General features: G+C 35.2%; 1 protein-coding gene across 1 annotated transcript in view; it reads right to left on the reverse strand.

The window, feature by feature from the left end:
• Positions 1-26,965, reverse strand: part of LOC148943708 (sister chromatid cohesion protein DCC1) — a 43,454-nt gene that overhangs the window by 15,708 nt on the left and 781 nt on the right. The window contains exons 2-3 of the mRNA XM_089101411.1: positions 18,150-18,318; positions 3,268-3,487 (exon numbers count right to left, since the gene is read on the reverse strand). Coding sequence (XP_088957537.1) covers positions 3,268-3,487; positions 18,150-18,318 — 389 coding nt within the window. The remainder of the gene's footprint in view (positions 1-3,267; positions 3,488-18,149; positions 18,319-26,965) is intronic.

Here is a 26,965-nt window from a genome sequence, read left to right on the forward strand (position 1 = left end):
CTCCGGGGACATCAACTCCTCATAGGAGAAAAAAAAATAACAAAAAAATAAAAACAAAATGCTATTCTGTTTGATTCTTAACTAAATGGCCCTTAAGAATCCTTTCAAAAATCCCAAACGAGTGGCGTCTCTGTACTGAAGAAGGTAGGGAATTCCAGACCTGTTGACAAGCAATGAGGATATTGAAATCTGGCCGCATAGTAGGGGTAGGAGGAATGCAGACATTATGTCAAAAACGAAGACTATATGGAGCTGAATAAGAAATAAACACAGGAGTTTTCTGAAGAGATTTTGGAACATTACCATGAAGCTGATGAAAGACGAAAGAAGTACCAGAAAGAATGTAAGTAGACTGTAGATTTAAGAGCGGTTTAGGTGAAGAACGGTTGGTGTCCATAACCAGACGCTGTGCTTTATTATGCATGACATAAAGTGACCGCAGTATAGAAGGAAAAGTAGACATACATACAATGGGGCAATACCAAACATATGACTGAACAAGGCAGAAAAAAAGAAGCTTCAGAGTAAATTCAGGAAATTTGTGTCCGAGTTTTTGAAGGATACCCAAACTCCGTGAGACCTTAACCCTAATCATGGCTACATGGTTTCTAAATGAAAGGTTCTCATCAAGCAGGATACCCAGAAACCGGACCACCTGATTCTCTGATCTACACAAGGAGCCTTGTGACACCTGAAGGTGTGTAAGCCGAGGGAAAGCTACACCATTTTGAGAAAAAATAAGAAAATGTGACTTACCAACATTCAAGGCCAAGTAATTCGCATCAAACCATGAAATAACTCTCTCGAATATTGGCACAAGGTTAGACTTGAAGTGGCAGTTCTAGCCTCTCTTGCGCCCAGGGAAAAATCTTGATCAGCGCCCCCTCTCCTTTCTCCCGAAATTTTCAGGCCCAAGTTTAACAAAACTTAAATTTATTAAAAAAAAAGTTTTCGTTTAATAACACTTTTTTCATTTATTTCAATGCGACTTTACTTACTTTATATGGGAAAAATGAAAATTTCGGATTCAATTTGCTTATATCCTACTTACTGCCGCCTATGCTCTCTACTTTCTACTTTTTATCTCTACTTTATTTCATGAAAATGAAATTACAAAATGATTATAAATATTTGATTATTTATTTTATTATTAATAATAAAAAATTATTATTAATACTATTAATGGAATGATCCTCAAAATAATCTCCTTTTTCTGATTTATTAGACAAGGTCTTCTCCCTATTGCCAATCATTTGACATCAGGACTACCCCAATTTGGCTCATTGTTGGGGTAAACATATCTTGTTTATGAATATGTTTTTGGTGCACGGTTTTACCCTCCAACACTTAAAATTCCGTGTACCTTACAGTTGTTCTTGTGGAGCACCCTCACAAACCACGCTTTTGGTATGCTATAGATTGATTTTGTTAGTGTGTGTTTTTTTTTTAAATAAATTACTACTTCTGCAACTACTAGTTTATGCTAGTTTCTCTGTGTATGTGTGAAAAGACACGCTAATGCTATGTTCATACACATAAGACTTGACAAAACCTTTGAAGAATTCCTAAACCACTGTTGATTACATCAAGCCTGCTGCCATAGAATATTGGAAGAGGGCTCATCTGAATTAAAATTGACACATTAAGTACCCATTCTAAGTAACGAAAAAAATACCACAAAAAAGTGTCACTATCTGTCACTTTTACTACAAACAACAATAGTTGTCCACATATTACCAAAATTCAAGAGAATCTTAATTATGGGATGGCAAATTAATTTTGCATTTTCAAAACCCTCAATTTGAGGTTTACAGTTCTCCATCTTGAAAACTGAAGAAAATCACATTTTACCATTGGTAGCACAATCGTTGAAACATTCTTCTTCAGAACCAGTCACCTATTGGTAATGCAGATCATCTGCTATAGATCACTAGCCAAGAAGCAGTCATTTGCTATAGAAGTGCTATCTGCTGATCATCGGTTATAGATCACCAGCCAAAAAGCAGTCATTTGCTATAGAAGTGCTATCTGCTGATCATCGGTTATAGATTATCAGCCAAGAAGCAGTCGTCTGCTATGGAAGTTCTGTCTGCTGATCATCTGCTATAGATCATCAGACAAGAAGCAGTCATCTGCTACACAAGCGCTATTCAATATCGATAATCCCTTACACATAAGTAATTTCAGTTATTTTTTCTCTTTTTATTCTTGATTTGAAGATAAAATCCAAATAGGTCAGTAAAACAGTCCTGACTACTGTTCGATACAACTGATAAGTCAGACCGTGCGAAATTTTTCTGGCTACGATCGCCAACTCTGAATAGCACACCCTACTACTGCATTAAATTCGTCAACATTTCCTTCCTTTGAAACACAGCCCTCTCAAATGTACAGAAAAAATGAAAATTTTAACTTCAGCAATTTATTTAATATTCGGTTCACACTCTAGCCTTTTGGGGGTTTGAGGGGTAGTGACATCAAATCAGGTTTGTTCCAATTTATTATTTGTTTTTAGTTTTGGTCTTATCATTTATAAGTAATTTATGCTTGTTTTCTGTTTAAAGTCTTAAAGCTGTTTTAAGCTAATTTTTGTTGATCCTTACTTTAAACTTCGCTCTCCAATTGTCACAGAAAAACTCTATTTTTTTCATTTAATACTGATAACTGCACAATGATTTTGACACATTAAGTTTCAAGTATAAAAAAAAAGATCTATTCATATGTAAAACCCTTCTTTCTAAGATTCTAAGATTTTTATTTTGGTTGTTTCAAGATTATGAACTTTTTAAGGCAGTATCACATTTTTCTCAGTGTTGCCCCGTTGAACCGTAAAAGCAGATAAAAAAAAACTAATTAGTTAATTTGACATGAACATTGCGTCCGTAAAAATTGTAATATTAGTGATGTTGATTCCCAAAGATGACTACGCCTTCACAGAAAATCTACATATTCCTAAGATGTTTGGCGAAACATTGTTTTTAGCTTTTCAATATTTTTTAAGCATCTTTTTTTGCTAATTTGGCACCGTTACTGCTAAAACTACAAATGTGCATATAGAAGTCTTTTTAAATAAAATCGAACTTTCGATTGTTCTTAATTTTTTAGACATATATGATTGTGTAAATTTCAACTTAACCAATCCAATCCGATTAAAATGAAGCCCGTGCTTCCACGTGAATTCACAAGATAACGCGACAATAATTTTTTTGCCAACGGGTATAATCAAAATTGACAACCTTATTAAATTTGAAATATCTACGGTCTTACCATTTAAGATGAAGGCATGGTTTTCATCCAGAGCATCCTTCAGTTCTTTTTCACTTGCTTGTATTCTGCCAGACAGCTCATCAAACGTTAAAGTTTTTCTATCAACCTCCATTTCTAGCTCAGGTCCATTATATAATCTAGACTGCAGCATTTCACGAAGGCGTTTCAGTTTAGGCTTTGTTGGTTTTAATTCAAAGTATGTCTGAAATGCTTTCCTCACCTAAAATTATTTTTCTTGGAAATCAATACAAAAATTATTGAGTTGATAGACGGTCTATGGAAAATATCAAGCAATCTTCCTCAGACTCTAGGATTGTCTATTTTTCAGAGCCTTATTTGATCTCTGTCATTACCATAGCTTCTTCTTCTTCTTCTTCTAATTCACAGCAGGCGGGCTATTCAGTTGGTACTATTTAGCCCTCTTCTTTTTGCTTCACTCTGTGGGCTACAGAGCTACTGTCTTGGTTGTCTCTTATTTATTAGATATTCTCAGATATCTTTCAGTAGATCTTTTGACTCAAGGAGTTCAAATATAAGATGATAGATATCAATTTCTGTGCTCTGTGTGCAGGTATAGTTGGCTAAGCTCTTGGCTGATAGTGAGATTTTGTGGTGTTTGAAGTCTTTTATCAGTTTACAAAGCAAGGTATGTTGTGCTGACGTCAGCATATTACATTCAAATAGGCAATGGTCAATTGTTTCATTATTCATATTACAATGCCTGCAAAGAGGGGACAGGGGAATTGAACCACTTGAATTAGAAAGCTTATATGAGAATGCAAGGAAATTTAGTCCATTTGTTCCAGAACGAATTCTATCATAGATTTTAGAAAGATACTTATTGGGAAAGGGGGAAAGGATAGGATTAATCTTATTAAAATTAATATCTGATAGCCTACATCGGAAAATATCTCTAATTGGGATTGGTCTCCCACGTGGCTGGTCAATATTTATAGTATTTTTAGCTATTTCATCAACCTGATGATTACCACTTATACCAAGTGGCTAGGAATATACTGAATATAAGTTTTTATGCCACTTGAAGCAAGATAATCAATAATACTGAGACAATGATAAGTGTCAATGTCCAACTTATATTGTGGAGCTGAGGCCAGCAACTCAAGGCTTGATAAAGAGTCGGAATAGATGATAATATTATTCGAATTTGCAATCAAAGGTTGGTTTTCCTTAAGGTGTTCTAATGCCATGATTATGACATTTAATTCAGCAGACATTATAGATAAATTATTAAATAATCTCTTGCCCGTTGTAATTTTCAGGTGGGGAAGGAAAACACTGCTTGCAACCTTCTCATTCATTTTGGACCAATCAACAAATATTTGGAAGTGATTTTTATAGGTAATTGTATTAGCTTCTAGTATCTTAATCAGAGACTTATTCTCCTACTCCTTCAAACTTTAATTAACTTTAATCAAGAGAAATACACTACGCTTTGGCTATTCTGTTTTCTACATATACTTTGATCCACCACATTTACTGTGGATGTAAAAGTTTACTTTTTACATCCGGTGTAAATATATAATCAAAATTCGTCAAAAAATTCAAAAATTAAAAAGTACGGTAAGTATAAAAAAAGAAAACAAACAATTAAATAAATTTAAAATAAAAAATAAAAAAATAAATAAAATTCAAATAAAAATCCTATACGGGACCATATCCTTTTCTCCTTATGCAGTATTGGTGCTTAAATTAGTATACTACCTAGGTAATTGAAGCTATCAATTTAGTCAATTTTCTTATTACACCAACTCTACAGCCACATTTATTCCTAACTTAAGTGACCCAGTCTTCTAGAAATTACTTCTCACTCGCACAGTGTTCTTGAGAAAGTTCAAAAATCCGTTCAATTTATTAACGTTTCTATCTGGAACAACCCTCTGTATAATCTAAGTCTAAAAGAGTTACTTTCCCATTAACTAATACCATACAAGGATTAGACCTGCACTAGAACTTTATTATCATCTGAACTAAATGCCTTTCGTAATCTAGAGAACTCAGGACCGAATGCACTTTATACTTTGAGGGCTTTATCATTCTGAAGGGTGAAAATTTGGTTCAATTCCTAACCCTTTCCTAAGACTATAACTAGTTCGAACTGGTTACTTTCCTCAATTTCTTAACCAACTCATGTAATATCTTATTTTTAGTCGTCTGGCTGGATCTTCCATATCTTTTTCAATTCTATACGTAACCTCCATTTCACATCTCTTGGGTTGATAATTTGATGCCTTCTCTGCTTCCCACACTCCCTTACCCGTTATTAAAATATAATCTATTACTCAGAAACTTCGTAAACGAAAACCTATACTTTTTACCAATTTGAAACTTTAATCGCTAGTGTTTCCAGCTGTTATTTCTAACTTTCCCCCTAAAACTATATCATAAACTCTCTAATTCCATATCCAACTGTTCTTGGAATATTTCCTCTCAAATAGTCTTCTTGACGTCTATCAGGGTGGGCAGAAAGTAACTCCCTATTTTAAATTATTTATAAATTGTATATAATTTGTTACTGCTTTGTCATATTTTCATGATTAATTCTCTCAAATGGTACAATTTTATTGATAGTTTTGTTTTTGATTTCAGATAAAACTGTAACATGGCTCAGCAGTTAACACTTCAGGAGCGTGCCCAGCTGGCGTCACGATATGAAGTTTGGCAATCTGTCGTACGAGTTCAACGATGGTGGCGGACTATTCATGGACCACGTGCCCAAGTGGATCCAAAAACAATAAGAAACTGTCACGCGAAGCTCATGACCACAGGATCTGTGGTAGATGTTCGCTGAAGTGGACGCCCTTCTACATCCACAACCCAGAAGACAGTGCGCGCAGTCCAAGCACTGTTCAAGCGTAGTCCAGGAAAGTCAAATGGCCAGGCAGCTCTGGAAAGTGGACTCACCCGCTACACAGTGCGACCTGTGCTCAAGAAAGAGTTGAACTGGCGTGCGTGGAAGCCGCACTACTGCCAACCACTCTCGGATGAGGACTGTGACATTCGCATGGAGTTCGGAGAAATCATGCTGGCTTGGCATGAAGAGTGGCCCCATCTCTTCCGCAACATCCTCTGGACTGATGAGGCTGTGTTTCACGACGGAGGTTTTGTCAACCGTCACAACTGCCACTACTGGGCAGGAGAGGATCCTATGATGACAGTTGAAAAACAGCAAAATCGACCCAAAGTAACGGTGTGGTGTGGTATCACCTCATATCAGGTTGTGGGCCCATTTCTTCTGCCCAACACCATGAATGCTGAACGATACCTTGATATGTTGCGTGATAGAGTCTGGTCAGCTGTCAGCACATGGGAGAACATCGACGAGTTGATATTTATGCAAGATGGCGCCCCACCACACATTGCTCTTGTTGTCCGCGAATGGCTGGATGCTCGCTTTTCGGGGCATTGGTTGGGACGTCGTGGTCCACATGAATGGCCATCCAGGAGCCTGGATTTGACACCCTGCGACTTTTTTCTTTGGGGTTGGGTAAAGGAAGAAGTCTACCGCTCCAAACCAAAGACACTCGAAGAACTGGAGGATCAAATTAAGGGAGTCATGTCCACCATCCCAGCGGAGTTTCTGAGAAAGTCAGTGGATGCCATTCCTGAACGTTTGCAGCAGCTGGTGGAAAGATATGGGGCACATATTGAATTTTAGAGATAACTTACCATTTATGCCTACCTTGTATGATTAATTGTTTTGAGAATAAATAAATATAATGTACATTGTTTTATTAATCAAAATAGGGAGTTACTTTAATAGGGAGTTACTTTCCGCCCACCCTGTAGTTAGCTTTAATAAATTGTGTTGACGGATCAAAGTTTTCATTTAATCTTTTTTATTTTTCTATCCCCCCCCCCTTTAGTTTGTTACCAGAATGCGTAAAGGGTCTAGTCTTTTACGAAAAGCACGGACAATGGGCCGAATTATTGAAAATGGTATAAAATCTTTAAAAGCTACATATAATTCTTTCCTGGGGCAAAAGACGGTGATTTTTACTAGCCCTTGAACCAGAGCCAAAAGCGTGTGAGCTGAAATGGAATTTTATAGTCTATATCAAAGAGGATTATCTGAACATGTTTTGATTATCTCTTTGCTAAGTAAAGCTTGGCCCTTGCTCCTGTGACTCTTTGAAAATTGTTCCCCAGCCGGAAAATGAAGTTTGGAACTAGGAAACACGGAGCTTTGTTTAAATGTTGAATTACATCGCTTGATGACCTTATAAAATTATAGATATAATTGCTTGCTTATCCGTCATGAGATATACTATTTACAACTTCGAAGTGTCAACAACTTCAACATTACAGTACATGTTGAAAAAGAAATCCGGAGTAAAAGTGAGAAGGAAGAGAAATACTGGAAAGTAATGATTGGTTGATAGAGCATAGTCATCCTTGGCGATGAGGGCCTTGTAACTTTAGCTAGTTCATACTTGGGGTGGATACAAAAATATTGACTGGATGGGGCGCCAACGAAACTTCGGCTCTCCCATTCGTATTTTCCGCCCCTCCATCCCTGTAATTAGTGCAATTTCTTATGGGTGCAAGTGCTTCTTAAAAACACCCCTGGATCCGATCTTGGTTCATTTACCTATCATTGATATCTGATAAGCATTTGAGGCTAGGAACAATTTATTTCCAACTCTATCATGGAAAGTGACTTGCGAAGAAGAATTGTACAGCAGGATCATCTTCAGGAGGAAGGGTTCAAATAATACTGCAAGGACCTATGGGTAGTCCTGATAAACATTAGAGACTAAGAAAAATTTGTTTTTGATGTCAAATTCTTCTTACCATCAAAAAGACTGGGACTGTCATTAATCAAAATAGAAACGGGATCATTTAAAAGTTCCATGGGTTTGATAACTCCAGTCTTAAAATGATTGTAAGAAACAAATCCAAAGGTTTTCTCCCACTACACGTCTGTTGGCAAAGCTAACCAAAAGTAATTGCATCAATTTAAATTGTCCGGGAAACATAAATCTAATATCAGCTTTAAATTAACTGTGAATACTAATGTATGGTGACCCTTACTTTCAACAAAATAGACGTGTGTTAGATCATCTTGTATATAAAGATGCAGTTTCTATAGAAAATAGTTACTTTAATATTATCTTTTTTCAATAACAAAGGCACTAGGCACATTTTACTTTCAAATGAGATCTTAATCATTGCTCTATAGTGTCTTAGCGCCCCACTAGCGGCAACTAAAAACAAAGAAGAAGAAGCAGAATAATAAAAAAGGAGATACATCACTGCTTCCCATGTAAAAGTGAGTTTCCTTGATACTCAGGATAGGCGACAGTAATTATCCTAATAGGGTTTTCGCTTATGGAGATTCAAATTGTACAATTTTCATTTCGATCCGATACCATTTTTGTGGGGGGTTTCGGACTATTTTTCGGACAGATTTGTTTTCGCAATAAAATTTCATCATTATGATTAGCCGAACAATGGTTGCCATTCCTAAATTAGCTTCAAATGGAAATCTCTTTCTTACTAGACAGTTTTATAGCTGAATACTGTATTGTTTATAATTAGATTATTGTAACTAAGAAATTGTGGTAGTATATTGCAACTACTATTTGCCAACACTCAGTTCAGTAGCTAAGCAGGAGGCAATGGAGGACGGCTGTCCCCAGGCACAGCCTCTAAACATGCGTCAAACTGAGTTTTTTCTCTTTTTTAGCATAAAAATTTATGTTATTTATTTACTTTTATTATGGTAGTGATGGTGGGGGAGGGACGAAAAATGACACGGTCCCTAGGTGCTGAAAGGCCTAGCTATACCTTTGCCTACACTCCGCCACATCAGCCTAAGCTAGGAAACTATCTATCCCTCTGCGACCAGCATCTGCCTTAGAATACCCTTTTAAAATATAGTATTGCTATTTGCCTATTTGGTCGTGGAATTCCATCTAAAATTTATCAAAATGAATAAATCTCTTTCAATTAGTTCAACAGCACATATATCAACATTTCTAATACCTTGCACTTTTTAGTTGTAACACCAGAATTATATTATTAACACCTTCCCAACTTAAACAGGCATTCCGAGGCAGCCGACCAGCTGATGGAAAGTCACAGCATTGTCTCAATTTTTAGTAATCCAGTTTATGGTTTATCAATTTTTAGTGAAGTTGACAAGCTTTGGAAGTTATTCAGCGGTTTAATGAGAGATGCATAAGTGGCACTACTCCCCATCCTCACACGAAGTCTAACAGAGGTAGTGTATTTAATGATGGTATAAACTTTCATGAGTATTTTTACAATCCTAGATCTTCGACCGCATGTTTGTCGCAATTTCCTGCGACCTCTTCATCCAAAGCTAATTCAAAGGAATCATAATTATTTAATGCAGCTTTGCAGTTTTCAAAACGACAGCTCCATCTTCTAGTACTCAGAAATCCCATATCCCATTTTACGACTAGTTTTTATTCATATATATTCTTGAATTCTTTTGAGATTTGCAAGATGACCAAGTTTAGAGGAATGAAAATACAAAGATTCTATCCCACTAAACAAATCTTTCTTAAGGAAACGTCTGCGCAAGAATCAACAACGACCAGGTTCAATTTGTGCGCTAAACAACGGATACAAATTGCATGAGGGCAAGTCTTGGAGACCTCTATTTTTACCAGATTAAATAAAAAAAACAAGTTTTTTAAACTGAAAGTAAGGAGTGACATTAAAACTTAAAACGAACAGAAATTATTCCGTAAATGAAAGGGGCTGTCCCCTACTCAGCGCCTCGCTCTTTTCGCTAAAGTTTTTTATTGTTTTAAAAAATAAAGTTGTGAGACAGAGTCAAACTTTAGCGTAAAGTTAATGCAATATTTCTTTAACATATATTTCTTAATGAGTGATTTTCATTAAGGTTCTATAGCTTTTAGGGGGTCTTTCTCCCTTTTTTCGAAAGTCAGCCAAATTTTCTCAGGCGCGCAACTTTTCATGGGTAAGATTAAACTTGATGAAACTTATATAATTGAAATCAGAATTAAAATCTGATTCTTTTATACTCAAGCAAAAAAATCCAAATGCTTTTGCCTCCTTCATAATTGCCTCTCTAGCTGGGCAAGCTATCGTATCGACGATCTCATTTTGTATGTGTGGACTGCAACAATGGACTGCAAGGCTTTAGCTTCATTCATAATTGCCTCTCTAGCTAGGCAAGCTATCGTATCAACGATCTCATTTTGTATATGTGGACTGCAACAATGGACTGCAAGGCTTTAGTTTCATAATTGCCTTTCTAGCTAGGCAAGCTATCGTACCGACGATCTCATTTTGTATATCTGGACTGCAACAATTCAAATTATTTCCAAAGTGCGTGCCACAATTTTCATCGTTCTTCGAGAAAAGTTTACTTATTTCTAAGAATTTGCCCCCTACTCTTGGATGAGTAGTAATCTTAATACCGCCTTAAAGGTAAACCCTGACGCACAGGGGTTAATATTCTGTATGTTTTTGCCCAGTTTCTTCCAGTCTTAATGAATGAATCCAGTCTTAAATAAAATCAACTTCTTTCTTAATGAAGTGCTTGCACAAAAAAAAACATGATATTTTGTCCTTCTCCTTGTTGTATTCCAACCAGCTAAGTAATTGATAGTATTTAGAAGATAAACATCTCAAGTTGCTGCCACATTTTGTTTATGGAAAATTTACATAGGGCTGGAAGGGTTCAGAGTTACTCCTTTTTTTTTGTTATCAGTAGTTTCAGACGAAACAAAAGTAACTACTTCCGACAAGGCCGTATCCAGGGGGGGGGGTACCCGGTTTGAACCGGGTACCCCGGTTATCAAGTATTTTGCAATAGGTTGCGGTTATCAAGTATTTTGCAATAGGTTGCATCAAGACTAGGCTGGAAGGGTTCAGAGTTACTCCTTTTTTTTGTTATCAGCAGTTTCAGACGAAAAAAAAGTAACTACTTCCGACAAGGCCGTATCCAGGGGGGGGGGGGGTACCCGGTTTGAACCCCCCCCCCCCCGAAATTTTTGACCGAGTCGAAATTTTTGACCGAGTCGGTGACGATGTTCTGAAGAACCATCTTCTTTCTGCGGCCAGAAATGCCACATATCTTTCTCCCATCATCCAGAATGGTATTATCACCGCATCCGGGGAGCTTCTTCAGCAGTCTATTATGCAAAGAGTAAACGGAAGTCCATGCTTTTCGGTGCTTGCCGATGAAACGGCGGACGCTTCGAATACCAAGCAGCTGTCTGTTTGCGTCCGCTACACTTTCAAAGGGAACCTGCATGAGGACTTCCTTGGTTTACCCCAGTTTCTGATTTGATTGGGCAAGGTCTGGCTTCATCAATCCTGCAATTTCACGAAAGCCTTGGTCTTAATCTGAACAAGATGGTTGGTCAGGGATATGACGGTGCGGCAGCGATGACTGGACATCTTAGGGGTGTCCAGGGTGTTATACGTGAAAAGTATCCTAAGACACTTTACATCTATTGTAGTGCGAACAGTCTCAACATCGTCATTTCTTCTGTATGCTCTATTCTGGCGCTTAAGCATTTCTTCGGTGTCTTGTCAAAAGTCTGCATTTTTTACCATACTTCCCCACACAGGACACAGAATTTGAAAGAGAAGATCAACGAAATACTACCGGATTCGAGGAAACATATTTTAACCGGACTCTGCAAAGCAAGATGGGTGGAGCGCCAAGATTCAGTCGTGCGGTTTCTTGAGCTGTACCGACCAATCGTGCGATCCCTGGAAGCTCTTGAAGAGAACGGAAATGCAGAAACTTCTACAAAAGCGGCACAGTTGCTGGACACGATGAACCAGTCGCTTTTTGTTGTGTGTCTCTATGTGGTCAAAGAGCTTTTCTGCCTTACGCTTCCCCTGTGCAAGACTCTTCCGTCAGTTGACTGTGATTTGGCAGCTGCAGGCATATGGAAACTATCCTTTCAAAAACAAAGGAAATGCGAGGAAATGCTGCTACTGCTTTCACATCTATTTTCGACGAAGCTCAGTGTTTTGCCAGTAAATTAGGATTGGACATGACTCGTCCAAGGACGAGAGGTGGCAGGAATTTGCATACAGATGTTTAAGACATTCTAAACCACTATATAACTTAACTTTTTATTCATATCATGGACCCCGTCAGATTCGAGGTTAAACAATGATCAGCTGAAAGATGTGTTGCAGAACACATCTTTGATCACCTGGAACATATTATTTTATTTAACCATGCTATTTTAATTTCACATGACAAAGGTATTGTCCAGCATTACAGGAAAGCTGTTGAAATTTTTACATATCAACATTTAGGTCTAGCTTTGAACAGAGTTTCCGATGATTTAAGAATAAATGAGTCCTATTTCAGTTTTCTCAAAAGAGAAGCCGATACTTTAGTAATCCCTGAAATAAACCTTGAACCACCTTCCAATTATATAATCAAATACGTCAGCAACCCCTTAGGTCTCAAAGTGTGTCTGCAAGGAATGCAATTATTAAAATCAGATGAAACAGTTCTCCAACTTAATTAAATGCTGGTTCGTTTTGTTTTGAGTGAATGAATGTTTTCTTTTATTTCTCAGTTTTTTCTAGTATCCGTCGATGGCAGTTATAATTTTTTGGATTTTGTGCAAATCGCGGATATTGGCGAATGACGCGCTTTATGGTTGTTAGGTATTTGGTTTTAATTCTTATAATTTTTGGTTTTTATTGAATTTTATTTATCTTTTAATTTTGGGGTTTTCCATTGTTTTTTTTCACATTAACTTTCCGCGTTTGTATTGCTTGTTTTTTCTTCGGCACTTTCCTTGAATATATTATTTCGTTCGGCGCTGAAGAAGAGATTCTTTGCCATTTTGACTCTTTCAGAGACCATAAAACTCTTTTTACGAAAAATTAAAGGACACGGCTTGCATATTTCTATTTTAGTTTTTATAAACTATGTGAAATTATTTACTGGTGTTACAAAACACAGTCCCAACAAAGTAACAATTTTGGAACCTCAATTGGTGCCACCAGTAAATAATTGTAATTAGCTTATAAAAAACTATGATAGGAATGTGCAAGCCGTTTTCCTTGATTTTCACCATTAGAATGTTCAATTATCAACATCTTGTAAACAGTTGAAGGTGGGAATAAGACACTAAACATGAAAAGCATCTAGAATTTTCCATCGAATCTATAAACACAATAACCATGAAAAATTAAAGGAAATGGTTTGTAAATTTCTATTTTAGTTTCTATAAACTGTCTGAAATTATTTACTAGTGGTACGAAACAAAGTCCAAACAAAGTAACGATTTCAGAACCTCCATTGGAGCCACCAGTAAATAATTGTAATTAGCTTATAAAAAACTAAGATAGGAATGTGCAAGCCGTTTTCCTTGATTTTCACCATTAGAATGTTCAATTATCAACATCTTGTAAACAGTTGAAGGTGGGAATAAGACACTAAACATGAAAAGCATCTAGAATTTTCCATCGAATCTATAAACACAATAACCATGAAAAATTAAAGGAAATGGTTTGTAAATTTCTATTTCAGTTTCTATAAAATGTCTGAAATTACTTACTAGTGGTACAAAACAAAGTCCAAACAAAGTAACGATTTCAGAACCTCCATTGGAGCCACCAGTAAATAATTTTAAATAGCTTATAAAGAACTAAGATAGGAATGTGCAAACCATTTTCCTTGATTTTCCACCATCAGAATTTTCAACTATCAACATCTCATAAAAAGTTGAGGGTGGCTATTAAACATGAAAAAGATCTAGAATTTTCCATAGAATTCAAAAATGCATAATTCTGGGAGGTCCTTCAAATATATATATTATAGATATAAATATATATATAAATTATATATATATATATATATATATATATATATATATATATATATATATATATATATATATATATATATATATATATATATATATATATATATATATATATATATATATATATATATATATATATATATATATATATATATATATATATATAGGGTTGTAAGTTATGCCTCGGGGGCCTTGGGGCATATAGGGTTTTTATGGAAGGGTTGCAGCATAAATTTTCGAAGAGGCTGATTTGATTGGAAATTGAAGGTTTAATTTCCCTTTTACAAAGTGAAAAGTCATCAGAGGGCAAATAGCTCCACTAATATCCTCTTTTCCCAAAATGCATCCAATCTAACTTTTAAGATAACCATATTGTTCAAAACAGTCCAAAGATCATATAACATTTCCATCAAGGTTGAGAAAACACCCCTCCGCCCAAAGAGCCCGGGCGCAAGGGCAAGTTATGGCTCAGGGGCATATCAGATTTTTATGGAAGTGATGGTCGTATACACGTTAGAGGAAGTTTATTTGATTTGAAATTAAAGTTCTAGTTTCTTTTTAAGAGTCAAAGTAATCAGAGGGCAACTAACCCCCCCCCTCCAAGTTCTCTTTTCTCCAAATGCATCCGATCAAAATTTTGGGATAGCCATTTAGTTCAAAATTGTCCGAAGATCATATAGGTTTTCGTAAATAATTTTCGTAAAAAAGTTCCTTTTTTTGTAAATACTTCCGATCAAAATTTTTAGTTAATCATTTGTTCAATATAACCCGAATGTCAAATAACTACGGCTCCGGGTTTGAAAAATACCATCGGGAAAAGAGCTATAAGTTATGCTAGGTGTCCATCGTTAGCATATAAAGTTTTTATGGAAGGTGTGGCAGTATAAACTTTGGAAGAGGCTCATTCAATTAGAAGTCGAAACTTCTTGTGTTTTTTTTTAAGATTCAAAAGTAATCAGAGTGTAGCCTGCCCCCCCCCCCCTCTCCCGCTCTTTTTCGCAAAATGCATTGGATCAAAATTTTGAATTAGGCATTTTGTTAAAAAATAATTCAAAATTCTAATAATTCTAACTTAGGGGCCGAAAAATGCCCCATAGCCTCCCGGGCAAGGGTTGCAATTTATGCAAGTTGCCCATTGTTCACATACAAGGTTTATGTGGAAGGAGTTGTCGCATTAACTTTGGAGGAGGCTCATTCAATTGGAAATTGAAACTTCTAGTGTTTTTCAGAGTCAAAAGTGATCAAAGGTACACCAGCCCCACCCCCTTTTCCCGAAAGCCATCCAGTCAAAATTTTGAGATAGCCATTTTATTCAAAATAGTCCAAAGGCAAAATAACTATGCTACTAGGGTTGAACCCCCCCCCCCCCTCCCCGACACCCAGGGAAAGGACTATGGTATATACAAGTGCTTATTGTTACTTAGTTTACTTTGATACTTGGATTTACTTATTTACGGGGCAAGGGCTGCAAGTTATGCAAGTAGCTTATTGTTTCTTTGATACTTTGTTTACTTTGATACTATCTTCACGTTGATACTTTGCTACTTTTTAACTAGTTTTGATACTTTTATGAAACTTAGATGTTAAAAAGATTGACCTTGAAATAATGAATTTTGAAAAACTTGAAACTTTGGCAATCAAAACCGAACATAAATTGACTAAAGAAGCTTTCCGAAAAAAAGTTTTTCAAAGAAAATTAATGGCCATGTTAAACTTAAGATCAGCAGAAATAAAAACCTATAATAATCAAAACTGAAAACGACTAGATATTATTATTAAAGATTAAATGAAACCCCAAACGAAGAGAAATAAAATAAACAATCATAGAAAAAATAAATCTTAAAACAAGTAAAACTTGAATTCAATGTGCAAATCTTAAACGAACCAAAATCACTACAAACAAGAGTTTGGCTACTGCCCCCTTCCCTAACTAGCTAAGGCCTGCTGCATCACTGGCAATTATTGAAAACTATATTTGTCTTGAACAGTCTTGGACAGAACTAACATAATTAAATTGAATATTTGATGTATAATGATATTAATTCCTCAAAGCTCATAGTTCAAAATTTTATTTCACTGTAATTTTCATTTTATTTTAATGTTGTAATAAGTACAAAAGAAAATATTTGCAATATTAGTCGTTTTCAGTAAAGTGCCATTGACACAGTTGGCTTTATACTTACACAGTTAGAGAAAGAGGAGGCGAAACTTTTATTTATAGTGATTTTTGTTCTTTTAAGCTTGATTTGCATATTCAATTTAAGTTTTACTTGTTTTAAGATTTATTTATTCACTTATATTAGTACCTGTGGTATGGTTGTTTATTTATTTCGTCTTCGTTTAGGGTCTCCTTTATTCTTTAACAGTCATTCCTGGTCATCTTAAGTTTGAATTATCATAGGTTATTATTTCTGCTAATCTCGAGTTTAATATGGCCTTTACTTTTCTTTGAAAAACTTCTTTTTCGGAAAGTTTTTTCTAATCAATAATAAAACAAAGAAGACTCTAATGGTTTGGCTATGCACGTCACCACCCATAGCACACCTTCTTCAATAAAGCCTTCAGATGTAGACCTCTTCCGGGATGAAAAAAGCGACATGGAGAACAACAGGAGACGTGGTTTGCCTACATCAAGGCACACCTAGACCCAATCGGCTGCTTCAAGAAGTATAGATGAAGATGGTATAAGTCCTGGCTCGAATCGATTGAGCCACTCACAAACGACTGAGACTCTTGGCTCGCCAAAGTAGCGAAGCTACTCGACGCCAGGAAGAGCTGAGATGCTTGAGTCCTGCTACATGTACAAATAGTAAGTAAGTAACTTTTATAAAAATATAATTGAAACATTAATTAACTGTCAATCATCGTACTTTCTGTCTTTTTAAAAATATTTACAATAGTGAACTTACTCCTATACCTGTTCACATATGTGGTATAGAAATAAGGTTGTCAGGGTAAAGGCAATAGCAAATTAGTAATAGATTGCAGAATAATATTCATTTTGTAATCTGCTACTCAATCTATACAGAATGAACACTGTTGTTATTACATAGCATAGGCAATAGATAACCCCATCCCATGATTTACTAATACTGAAAAACAAAAACATGCCTCATTTTATCAAATCTTCTATTTATTAGCTTTTAACATTGTAATCCAGTAATCCAAAACACGCATTAGCGCTTTTATAATCCCAAAAATTTCACTCCATTCACAATCAACAACTGAACTATTAAACAAAACCCACTTTTTAGGTAGAAATCACCCTGATGCGGGGGGCAAGCAAAGTAGATACAAATTTGAACAAGGCACCTGAACTACGAGTATGCATAAGTTATGTATAATTACCATGATAGTGCATGTATTAAAGGATTCTTGGAAAGTGCTGTGACAATTGAGATAATATTTGGTGAACTGGTTGTTGAAGATGATAAATTGATTTAACAAGAAAAGGAATTAAGTCTTCATCTCCAGATAAAAAACTATGTTATATTCAGTTTTGGCAATTTTTCTAGGGTGGGCAAACGATTTTCCAGGGTGGGCACTACCCATGCATGCCCCCACAAGCTACGCCCATGTAAACAGGAATTAGAAGCAAAATTACTTGTCATGGGTCATAGCTCCTTGCTTAATGATTTAATCCTTCCAACATGAATGGATAAATCCTATATAACCTAATTGTGTATTTGCTAACCCTGGGAGCAGAGTTTCTGGAATTCCTAACAAATTAAGTTAACAACATCTAAACTAGTCAGATAAAATATGAATATCCCAATTGTCTTTTAATAGAACAAAAGTTTTCTTTCATATTTTTTGCTGATATATTCATTTATCTGGGAAGATTGCATGACTTAAAACATAGCTTAAAAGGGGGGGGGGTCATCTTAAGATTTTTCCAAGAGACCCTCACTAAATTTTATGAACATAGCATTAAATGAACTTTTCCCTTGCTTTAGCCCCCCCCCCACCAAAAAAATTATTTTACTCGTTTAAAGGACTTCAATTTGTGTGCATTACAACTAAAGAGACTTATAGTATGAATCTTAATATTCTAACCTCCAGAGTTTTTAGTACTCTTCCTTCTTCTGATTCAGGAATTTCTTGAGGCACTGAAAGCTCTGGAATGGCCAATAATAGGTTGCTTGTTTCAGCTTCAGTCATGTCATATGTGGCTGAATCTGTACACAAAACTGCTGAATCATTCTCAATTCCTCTTATAACAAACCTGCAAAAAAAATAATCATAACATACACAATAAAATAATAAGTTGACCATAGACCTTCCCTCAGGTTATATGTCACCTACGTGGCAGAGCTAAAATGTATGAAATAGTGATTTACTAATTACTATCAGAGGAGCCTTGTGAAATTAAGTTATTGTTCTCCTCCAAGGTGCACTAGTCCTCAAGTTTACTCCATAAGGATGTCTTCTGTCATAGTTATGGTTAGACATACTCATGGAGGTTTCCCTGATGTTCCACAAGTGACATGGAGCCTGATTTGAGGGCATAGACTAGAAAAGAGCTAATGGTAGAGCACGGACAGTTCTTTGGCCTTTCAGACCTATTCAGGCATGCCCATTTGGGGAAGGGAGATTGAAAGCTGCTATTTTTGGTATTATCATTTCTTTATTTAATATTTTTATTGAAATAAAATCCCCCTCTTTCTTAGATTCTGTAAAATATATCTCTCTTCCCTTACTGTTATGTGAATTCACGCGGCAGGCTTCTATATATAGATTGTCACTGTCGCTTGTCTTCTAAACGCACACAATTTGAGCCTTTTCTCTATGTCATGACGTCAAAATGGACCTTAAATTAGAAGTGGTGCCTTTGCAAAATTACATTTTTTTTTTATTGGACCTTAAACTTTCGCCTCGGCTTATCTTTTGTCATTATGAAAGACATATCACTGAACCTTAGTTTCTTTCAATTGTTCAGGTGGTGGGACAAAAAATTCTTTTTCTTCCAACAATTTATCTAGTCAGGGTTTTTGATTTTCAAAGGTATGGAAGGCATTGACAACCACCATTGTTTCTTTTAATTGTTCAGGTGGTGGGAAAATAACAGTTCTTTTTCTTCCAATGAGTTATCCAGTCCATATTTTTGATTTTCTAAAGTATGGTAGGTATTGATGACCTTATCCATGTCAAAATCCAAAACCCAATCATCATTGATATTATTTTCAATTTGTTTGCTTTGTTACACATTGGCTTATCTTTTCTCATTATGAAATACATATTACCAAATTTTTTTTTTTACAAAAGTATGGTAGGCATTGATGACCTTATCCATGTCAAAATCCCAAACCCAATCATCATTGCTATCATTTTCAATTTTGAGAAGTTTTGATTCTTGCTGTCCAGATTGATTTTCATTGACTCACTACTCTTTATTTTCATTTTTACTTCCTCACTTGTTTGGTTTTATATGTCTTCTAACCGTGTGTCTTTGCCCTTCATTTATAACACACTCTAATTGTCATTTTTGCATATCTTCTAACCACCCATGTCTTTGCTCTTAATTTTCATTTTTGATACGTTTTTGGATTTTGATTACTTCAGACAGTTTAGCAATGGCCTTTGCTTTAGCTGTCCATATTGGTGTCGTTGTAATTGACGGGTCCAGGTATTGATTCCAAAGAATCATCATTTATAGTAACTGCAACTGCCAATTTTCGTTTTTGGGGCCTTTCAACAGACATTATATTATATAAATAACTGATGTGTTGAAAACTCAACAACCTTATTTATGCTATTATAAGATCATATAAGAAAATACTTATATGATGCCATACATGGCGTCATAAGAAATGCTTATATGATATAATAACATAGTACATGATGTCATTTGCAAAAACCAAAATTAAGGCTCTTAACAATTATTCTCAGACTTCTGACCAATCTAGATTGTTTTTTTATGCAAGAATATCCCAAGAACCAATTTTCCCCCAAAAATATGGAGCTGTTTTTGAGAACATACATACATATTTAGTGGTGGCCAGTGTTTACCCCCCCCCCTCCTGGAAAATACCCCCGGAAAATACCCCCCCCGCGTGGAAAATACCCCCCTGGTTAATACCCCCGGAAAATACCCCCGTGGAAAATAAGACTCCAAATTTCAAAATTTTATTTGTTTTTTTCTGTAGGGGGAAGGAATTTTGGAGCTTGTGTATTATGCGTCACTCACTCAAGTTTATTCTGTGTAAAAACTCGAGAACAAACTGGTTTCTTCGATAATTGCTTTCATCTTAGCATGAGACAAGAAAGAGACAAGTGACAGAATAGATATATATATAATTTGGGCTATATATTTGCACAAAAAGGGGGAGGGGTAAAGTATTTGGACAGTTTGAAGTCAGAAAATAATTTCTTCTAGGTATGGCCACTATAAAATTACAGAAGAATAGCAAGGTATCTGTAAATTTTGTTAACTAAAAAAAAAAAAAAAAAAAAAAAAAAAAAAAAAAAAAAAAAAAAAAAAAAAAACATTTAAGTGATTTTTCCAAGTGTTAAGTGTTTTTCTTTTTCAATGACCAATTTTCCAAGTATTAAGTACTATTATTAGGTTAATGTAGTGTTTCATTTAGGTGTTTTATGATGATTGCTGATCAAAGTTTATGTTATTTGTGCCTTTCATTTGTTATTTTACTATAATCATGGCTGCATATTTGGCTTTAAAATACCCTTCTCTATCTATCTATCTAACATGCAAAATAATTGCACCAAACACATTTTGCATGCAGACCCGCTATACTTTACCACACCCTCCCCCTAATATGCAAATCTATAGCCCAAATTTATTTCTAAAGTAACAAAAAAAACTGATGTGTTCTCAAATTCTACACAGCATAAACTTGAGTGAGTGACACATAAAACACAAATACCAAAATTTGTTCCCCCTACAGAAAAAAAATAAAAATAAAACTCAAATAAAACTCTCAAATTTGGAAAGCCTTAATTTCCATGGGGGGGGGGGGTATTTACCTGGAGGATATTTTCTGCAGGGGGGGTATTTTCCGCGGGGGGTATTATCCACGGGGGGGGTATTTTCTGGGAGGGGGTATTTTCCGCGGGGGAGGGTAAACGCCTAGAACCATATTTAGTATATATAAATGTATTGCTGGGAGCCCGGCAGCTTTGCTGCTGGGCCCTGGCACTCAGCATGCAGCAGGCTTCTATATATAGATTTTCACTGTTGCTTGTCTTCTAAACCCAGACAATTTGAGCCTTTTCTTGATGTCAGGATGTCCAAAATGACCTTATATTAGAAGTGGTGCCTTTGTAAACTTACATTTTTTTTTATTGGACCTTTAACTTTTGCCTTGGCTTGTCTTTTGTCATTATTAGATAAAAAAAACAGATTTTTTCAACTGAAAGTGAAGAAACATTAAAACTTAAAACGAACATAAATTATTACGTACATAAAGGGGGTTGCCCCCTCCTCAACACCTTGCTCTTACACTTAAGTTTTTTAGTACTTTTAAAAAAGCGTCTTCTTGTTCTAATTAAACGGCCCTTGTGTATCAGGAGTCATTATTAGAGAATTGGGACAAAATTCAAACTTTAGCGTAAAGAGCGATGTGTTGAGGCGGGGACAACCCTCTTGGTATTTATAATAATTTCTGTTTGCTTTAAGTTTTAATGTTGCTCCTTACTTCCAGTTGAAAAAACTCTTTCTTTTTTTATTTAATTTCTGATCGTTTTTTAAATAATGCTAGGAAATATGGCCCCCTTCCACAGTGAAACCCCCTCCCAACAGAAAAAACAATTTTGTAAAATAATTCTAGCAAATTCCACCAGTATATAATTTCTCCTGACAAGTTCACTCCCTGGAAACTTCCCACCCCATGGAAAATCCCCTGTGGAAAAACTCCCAGCAAAAATAGTTGCCCTCCAATTTTTGGGTCCCTTAAAAAGAACATTAGAACTTTTTATTTTCATTCAAATGAGCCTTCTCCCAATATTCTAGGACCACTGTGTCAATATAATCACACCTGGGGAAAAAAAACAAATAAACGCACATCCATGATCAAATTCTTCTCAAATTATGGGGTTAGCCTATGGAACTCCCTTGGCCAAAATTTTGTTATGTTTCCTAGCATTGATGCCTTCAAGTCGGCAGTTGATAAAGATTGATGTAGCAAGCAATGGGTCACAGTTTGGGGCTTGCAGTTGATGACTATCCTCACTAACTAGTACCTACAGGATTTGTCCTTATGACTGGTAAGTCTGATTTAAGGTAATTGGCTTTATGGCTGTGCTGCTTTCAATAACATACCTTTAGAATAGGTGCAAATATTTGCATAATGAATAAGGCCATACTGCCTTTCCATTATACAAAACAAGAGATAATAATGAGGAAATTTGTGAAGTCAGTAAATAATACAGTGAATAGAACCTAATTGGATATTTATTCATCAGCCATTATTACCAAGATAAAAAAAAATAAAAAGAAAACAAAATTACTCAAAAAATCTTATTGATAAAATAAATTTTCAAACTAAAATCATAAAATAAATTTTGAAAAATTCTCAACTTCCTCATATAAGTTCAGCCAAGACTGCACATATATAGCCAAGACTGCTGATGATGGATCTTGCACATATAGCCAAAACATCTGTTAAGGTTGTATTCACAGTCTTCACAAATTTCTTTATCATCCTCTCTTGTTTTGTATGTTAATATTTATTCCTCAATTTCTATGTTTCAAAGCCTAAGTTTATTGGGATGCTGGAAATAAGTTAAGAACAGGCTATGCTAAAATAGTTGCAAATTATGAAAAGTATAATTTCCTTAGGCAAATTTTATAAAGTATAAAACCTTTAGGTAAATTTTAAAAATGTTTATGCAGCCATGCTGTTCTGTTCAATCTGAGAGTCAAACCCTTATTGATTTCTTGTTGTTGGTCTGTTGTGCTTATTTTGTTATTGCAAGGTTTTACCTATATGTAAGCATAACCATAAGCTGGTGCCAAGTGTGAAGCTACTGATATTAATCTTTCATTTGAGAACTTAACAGGTAAGCTGTCTGAAAATGTTTTTGTTTTGTTTACTGAAGGGCCCAAGCCTACCATAATCTAACCAGGTTCATTGTGCAATTGAGATTTGTGTTGTTGTGATTTTTTACTTGTCTGTTCTTTGCTACTCAGCTATTTTTTACAATTTTTAACTAGGGGGTAAAAATTAAACATTGTATATTCATATTACTAGCAGATATGGTGCTGTTAGAGAGGGCTGATTATCTACATACTAAAGAAATTGGCTCTTGTTCCATTTGAGGAAGGAACTTTTTCAAGTTCAAATCATGACCACAAGTGGTTTTGTTTATTTTGGTGAGTAAGAGGGAAATACCTTACTTGATGGAAGCATAAAGGTTAAGATCACATTGCCAGACCTTTATCTATAAGATAGTGAGGCTATGTTGAATGATCTCAATTTTTATTTGTATTCCTTGTCTTCAAGTACTTTTATCATCTTGGATTCCCATCTCAAGATTTATTCTAGAGTCATTCCTGCAAGTTTCATTCCCCTAACATAGCTACTTTTCAAGATAGACATAAGCCCTCTATCTAGAATTTAACCAATAATACAAGCCAAAATAATTAATAAAGTTCTGCATCTATCTTAGGGTGGTAAATCTACAGTTTAGCAAGGATGAAAGTAAGTACATCACTTGATGCCTTTTTTATTTATTTATTAATACCAAAATACAGTAAGCTTAACAAGCTTGTCACACTAAACAATTATAAAAAGTCTATAACAATGTCAATGACATAACAAAGACATACAGTAACTGAAAATATTGAAAACATAATAACTGAAACATACAGTAGCATACCGAACTAACTGAAACATATCTGTTAACAATTGAAACATACCAAAAAGTAAGCCTACAAAATAACTGAAAACAAACTGTCACAAATCAGCTAATACAAACGTAAAAATATTCTCAAAATGGATTGTGATAGGACCTAGTATAGAAATCGGTAGAGGCTAAACTACTTTTGAAAGACTGGACCATGGTACCTGCAACTATTTCTGATGGAAGTGAATTCCAAGTCTTCCACACTTGGCTAGACAAAGAGTTTTGGCCTATTCTTTTCTGTGAACATGGTGGGTAAATTTTGTGTTGGTGTTGACAGGTACTACTGTATTCTGTAAAAGTGAAAAAGTGAGTTGGGGTGGTATTATCAATATTCCTAACAATGCAGAATGTATTTATTAGGTTGGCTCTATCACGTCTGAACTGGAGAGAAGGCAACTGTAGTCTTTGCATTCTCTGGTGGTAAGGTAGATGACTCAGGTATGGGATGAGTTTGGTGGCCCTACATTGCACTCTCTCAACCCTCCCTCTATCTCTCTTATTAAGGGGATACCATACTGATGAGCAATACTCAAGTATGGACATACAGTGGATACATAAAGTGAAATCAGTGAATGAAGATTAAACTTAGAAAAAGTACACCTTAGACATAGTAATTGGTAATTTGCCTTATAAGTGATATCAGATACATGTTTATTAAATTTGAGACTTGAACCAAAGCAAATCCCAAGGTTACAAACATATTCCAAACTTGAAATTGATTTACCAACAACAAAGTAATGGTTATGTTGAGGGAGTCTATGCAAATAGTGCATAGCATTGCACTTGGTTTCATTAATGAACATAGAGTTTGCAGTACACCACTGGCCCAGAGCAACCAAATCCTCTTGAAGTAAAGAAATCTCATGTTCACTCATGACTGACCTGTAGATTTTTACATCATCTGTAAACATTTTTATGGCCAAAATCCTAACAACACCTGGCAAATCATTGATAAAAAGGCAGAAGAGTACTGGCCCAAGACAACTGCCCTGTGGAACTCTACTTATGACAGACATAGGTGATGACAAAGCATCACCTACTGCAACCTCTTGGGTTCTATTTGTAAGCTAATTTGTTATCCATGCTTTAGTTTTTGGGCCGACACCATATAGTTGACATTTTTTTTATCAGAAGTGGGATGGAAATTTTCTTGAATGCTTTGGAAAAGTCAATATAAATACAATCAAACAAAATACCATTATTAGCTATCAATTGAAAATCATGAATCACCTCAAGAAGTTGTGTGTTACAAGATCATTGTTTACAGAAACCATGCTGAGCAGAATGCCATAAATTATTTTCCTCAAAATGTGCCTGGATTCTCTTCACCACAATTTTCTCCATTATACAGGAAAAGATTGATCTATTTGAAATTGGTCTGTAATAATTGAAATGGGACTTTGAACCATTCTTGTACAACAGCCTAATGATAGTTCTTTTCCAAGCTAAAGGACATTTACCTGATGAGAGACAAAGATTAAAGAGATATGTGAGTGGTCCAGCAAGCACTGATGCAAGTTCACATAACATCACATTGGAGAATCCATCAATATCTGGTGCCTTTCCTAGATCAAGATTTTGGAGTGTCAGATAAACCTGCTTGACTGTAAACTCTGAATCATCAAATTCTTTTGTTAAATCTGGAGGAGTAAACTGCATGTGTGTTTTGGTGTGTGTTCGAGTAAAAACTGAACCAAATACCTTATTGAAAAGTTGTGATTTTACAAAATGTGTGCAAAAGTTTCAGGATCTATAAAGGAAGTGGATGATGGGGATTGTGAAACTTGATTCCTTCTTACATATTTCCAAAATCTTTTTGGGCAACTTTGGACTGATGCTATAACATTTGTCTTTACCTCTTGATGATTTAAACAAAGGAGTTTAGTTGCTCTATTTCTAGCCTTTTGTAATTTAACCAAGAATCAAAGGTTTTAAATCTTAAATGATCACACCACCTATCACCTTTTTCTTTTAGCATTTGTACAATATACCAAGGAAGGATCTGTCTATTTTTGAAAAACTGTCTACTAGTATATATTGGTATATATTGATCTTTACCTTCTATAAGGGCCTGCTTAATAAAATCAAAGGATGCATTGATGGTAGCATTACATTGCTGTAACTCCTTTTGTATAAAAAGAGATGAAATATAATCTGAAAATGCAATATAATTTCCTCTACCATAATCATAATTGGGAGAACAATTTGGAATATCAGAAAAACCTACAACACAGTTTAGTGATATCACCAATACCAAATGATCACTTTTTCTTAGTGGTGGCAAAAACTCAACACTAGCAACATCATCTGGGGATTCTGTAATTACAAGGTCTAAAACTGAAGGGGTTGAATTAGTGTGCAAACAAGTAGGGTTTTGAATGTGCTGATGCAAATAATGCTCATGTAAAGTTTCTAGGAATTGATTTTCAAATGACTCATCAGAAAGTTGTGTTGTACTTGATGTCCTATCAATAGAAGGTAGGTTAAAGTCACCAACTACTAGAAACTTAGAACTAGATAAAGAGACAGTGGATAAATACTGCAATATTTTTCTATTGTTAAATGAAGACAATTCACAAACACCTTTTCTTATGCCTTTTCATAATTCATTAATTGTTTCTTAGGCAAACTCTATTTAAAGCCTTGAATAGGGCCCCAAAAAGTAAAACAGCCTATATTTACCAAAAATTTGAAAGTGTGTAGCCTATAAAGACAAAACTATTTATTGAGACAAAAATTACCCTTTGCAGCTGATTTGGAAATGGTAATTATTTTTTCTTTAGCATTGATAGTAATATGTTTTAAAAGAACTAATTAACAGAATTTATAAGAAGAGCCTGAAACTCCTCAGAAATGACATCCTAGAAAAACTGACATAATTTTGGAGGGATTTTTATCTCTTTTTAGAAATGCATACAAATTTATTTTCAAGGAAACGTTTTGCTAGTCTAGGCTATTAAGATTAAGGAAAATAATAATTAGCCTACCATTCCTGATTCAGCAACAAA

Source organism: Artemia sp. Qi Xiang Cuo, chromosome 15 (assembly GCF_049724085.1).
Source record: "Artemia sp. Qi Xiang Cuo chromosome 15, ASM4972408v1, whole genome shotgun sequence".
NCBI lineage: Eukaryota > Metazoa > Arthropoda > Branchiopoda > Anostraca > Artemiidae > Artemia > Artemia sp. Qi Xiang Cuo.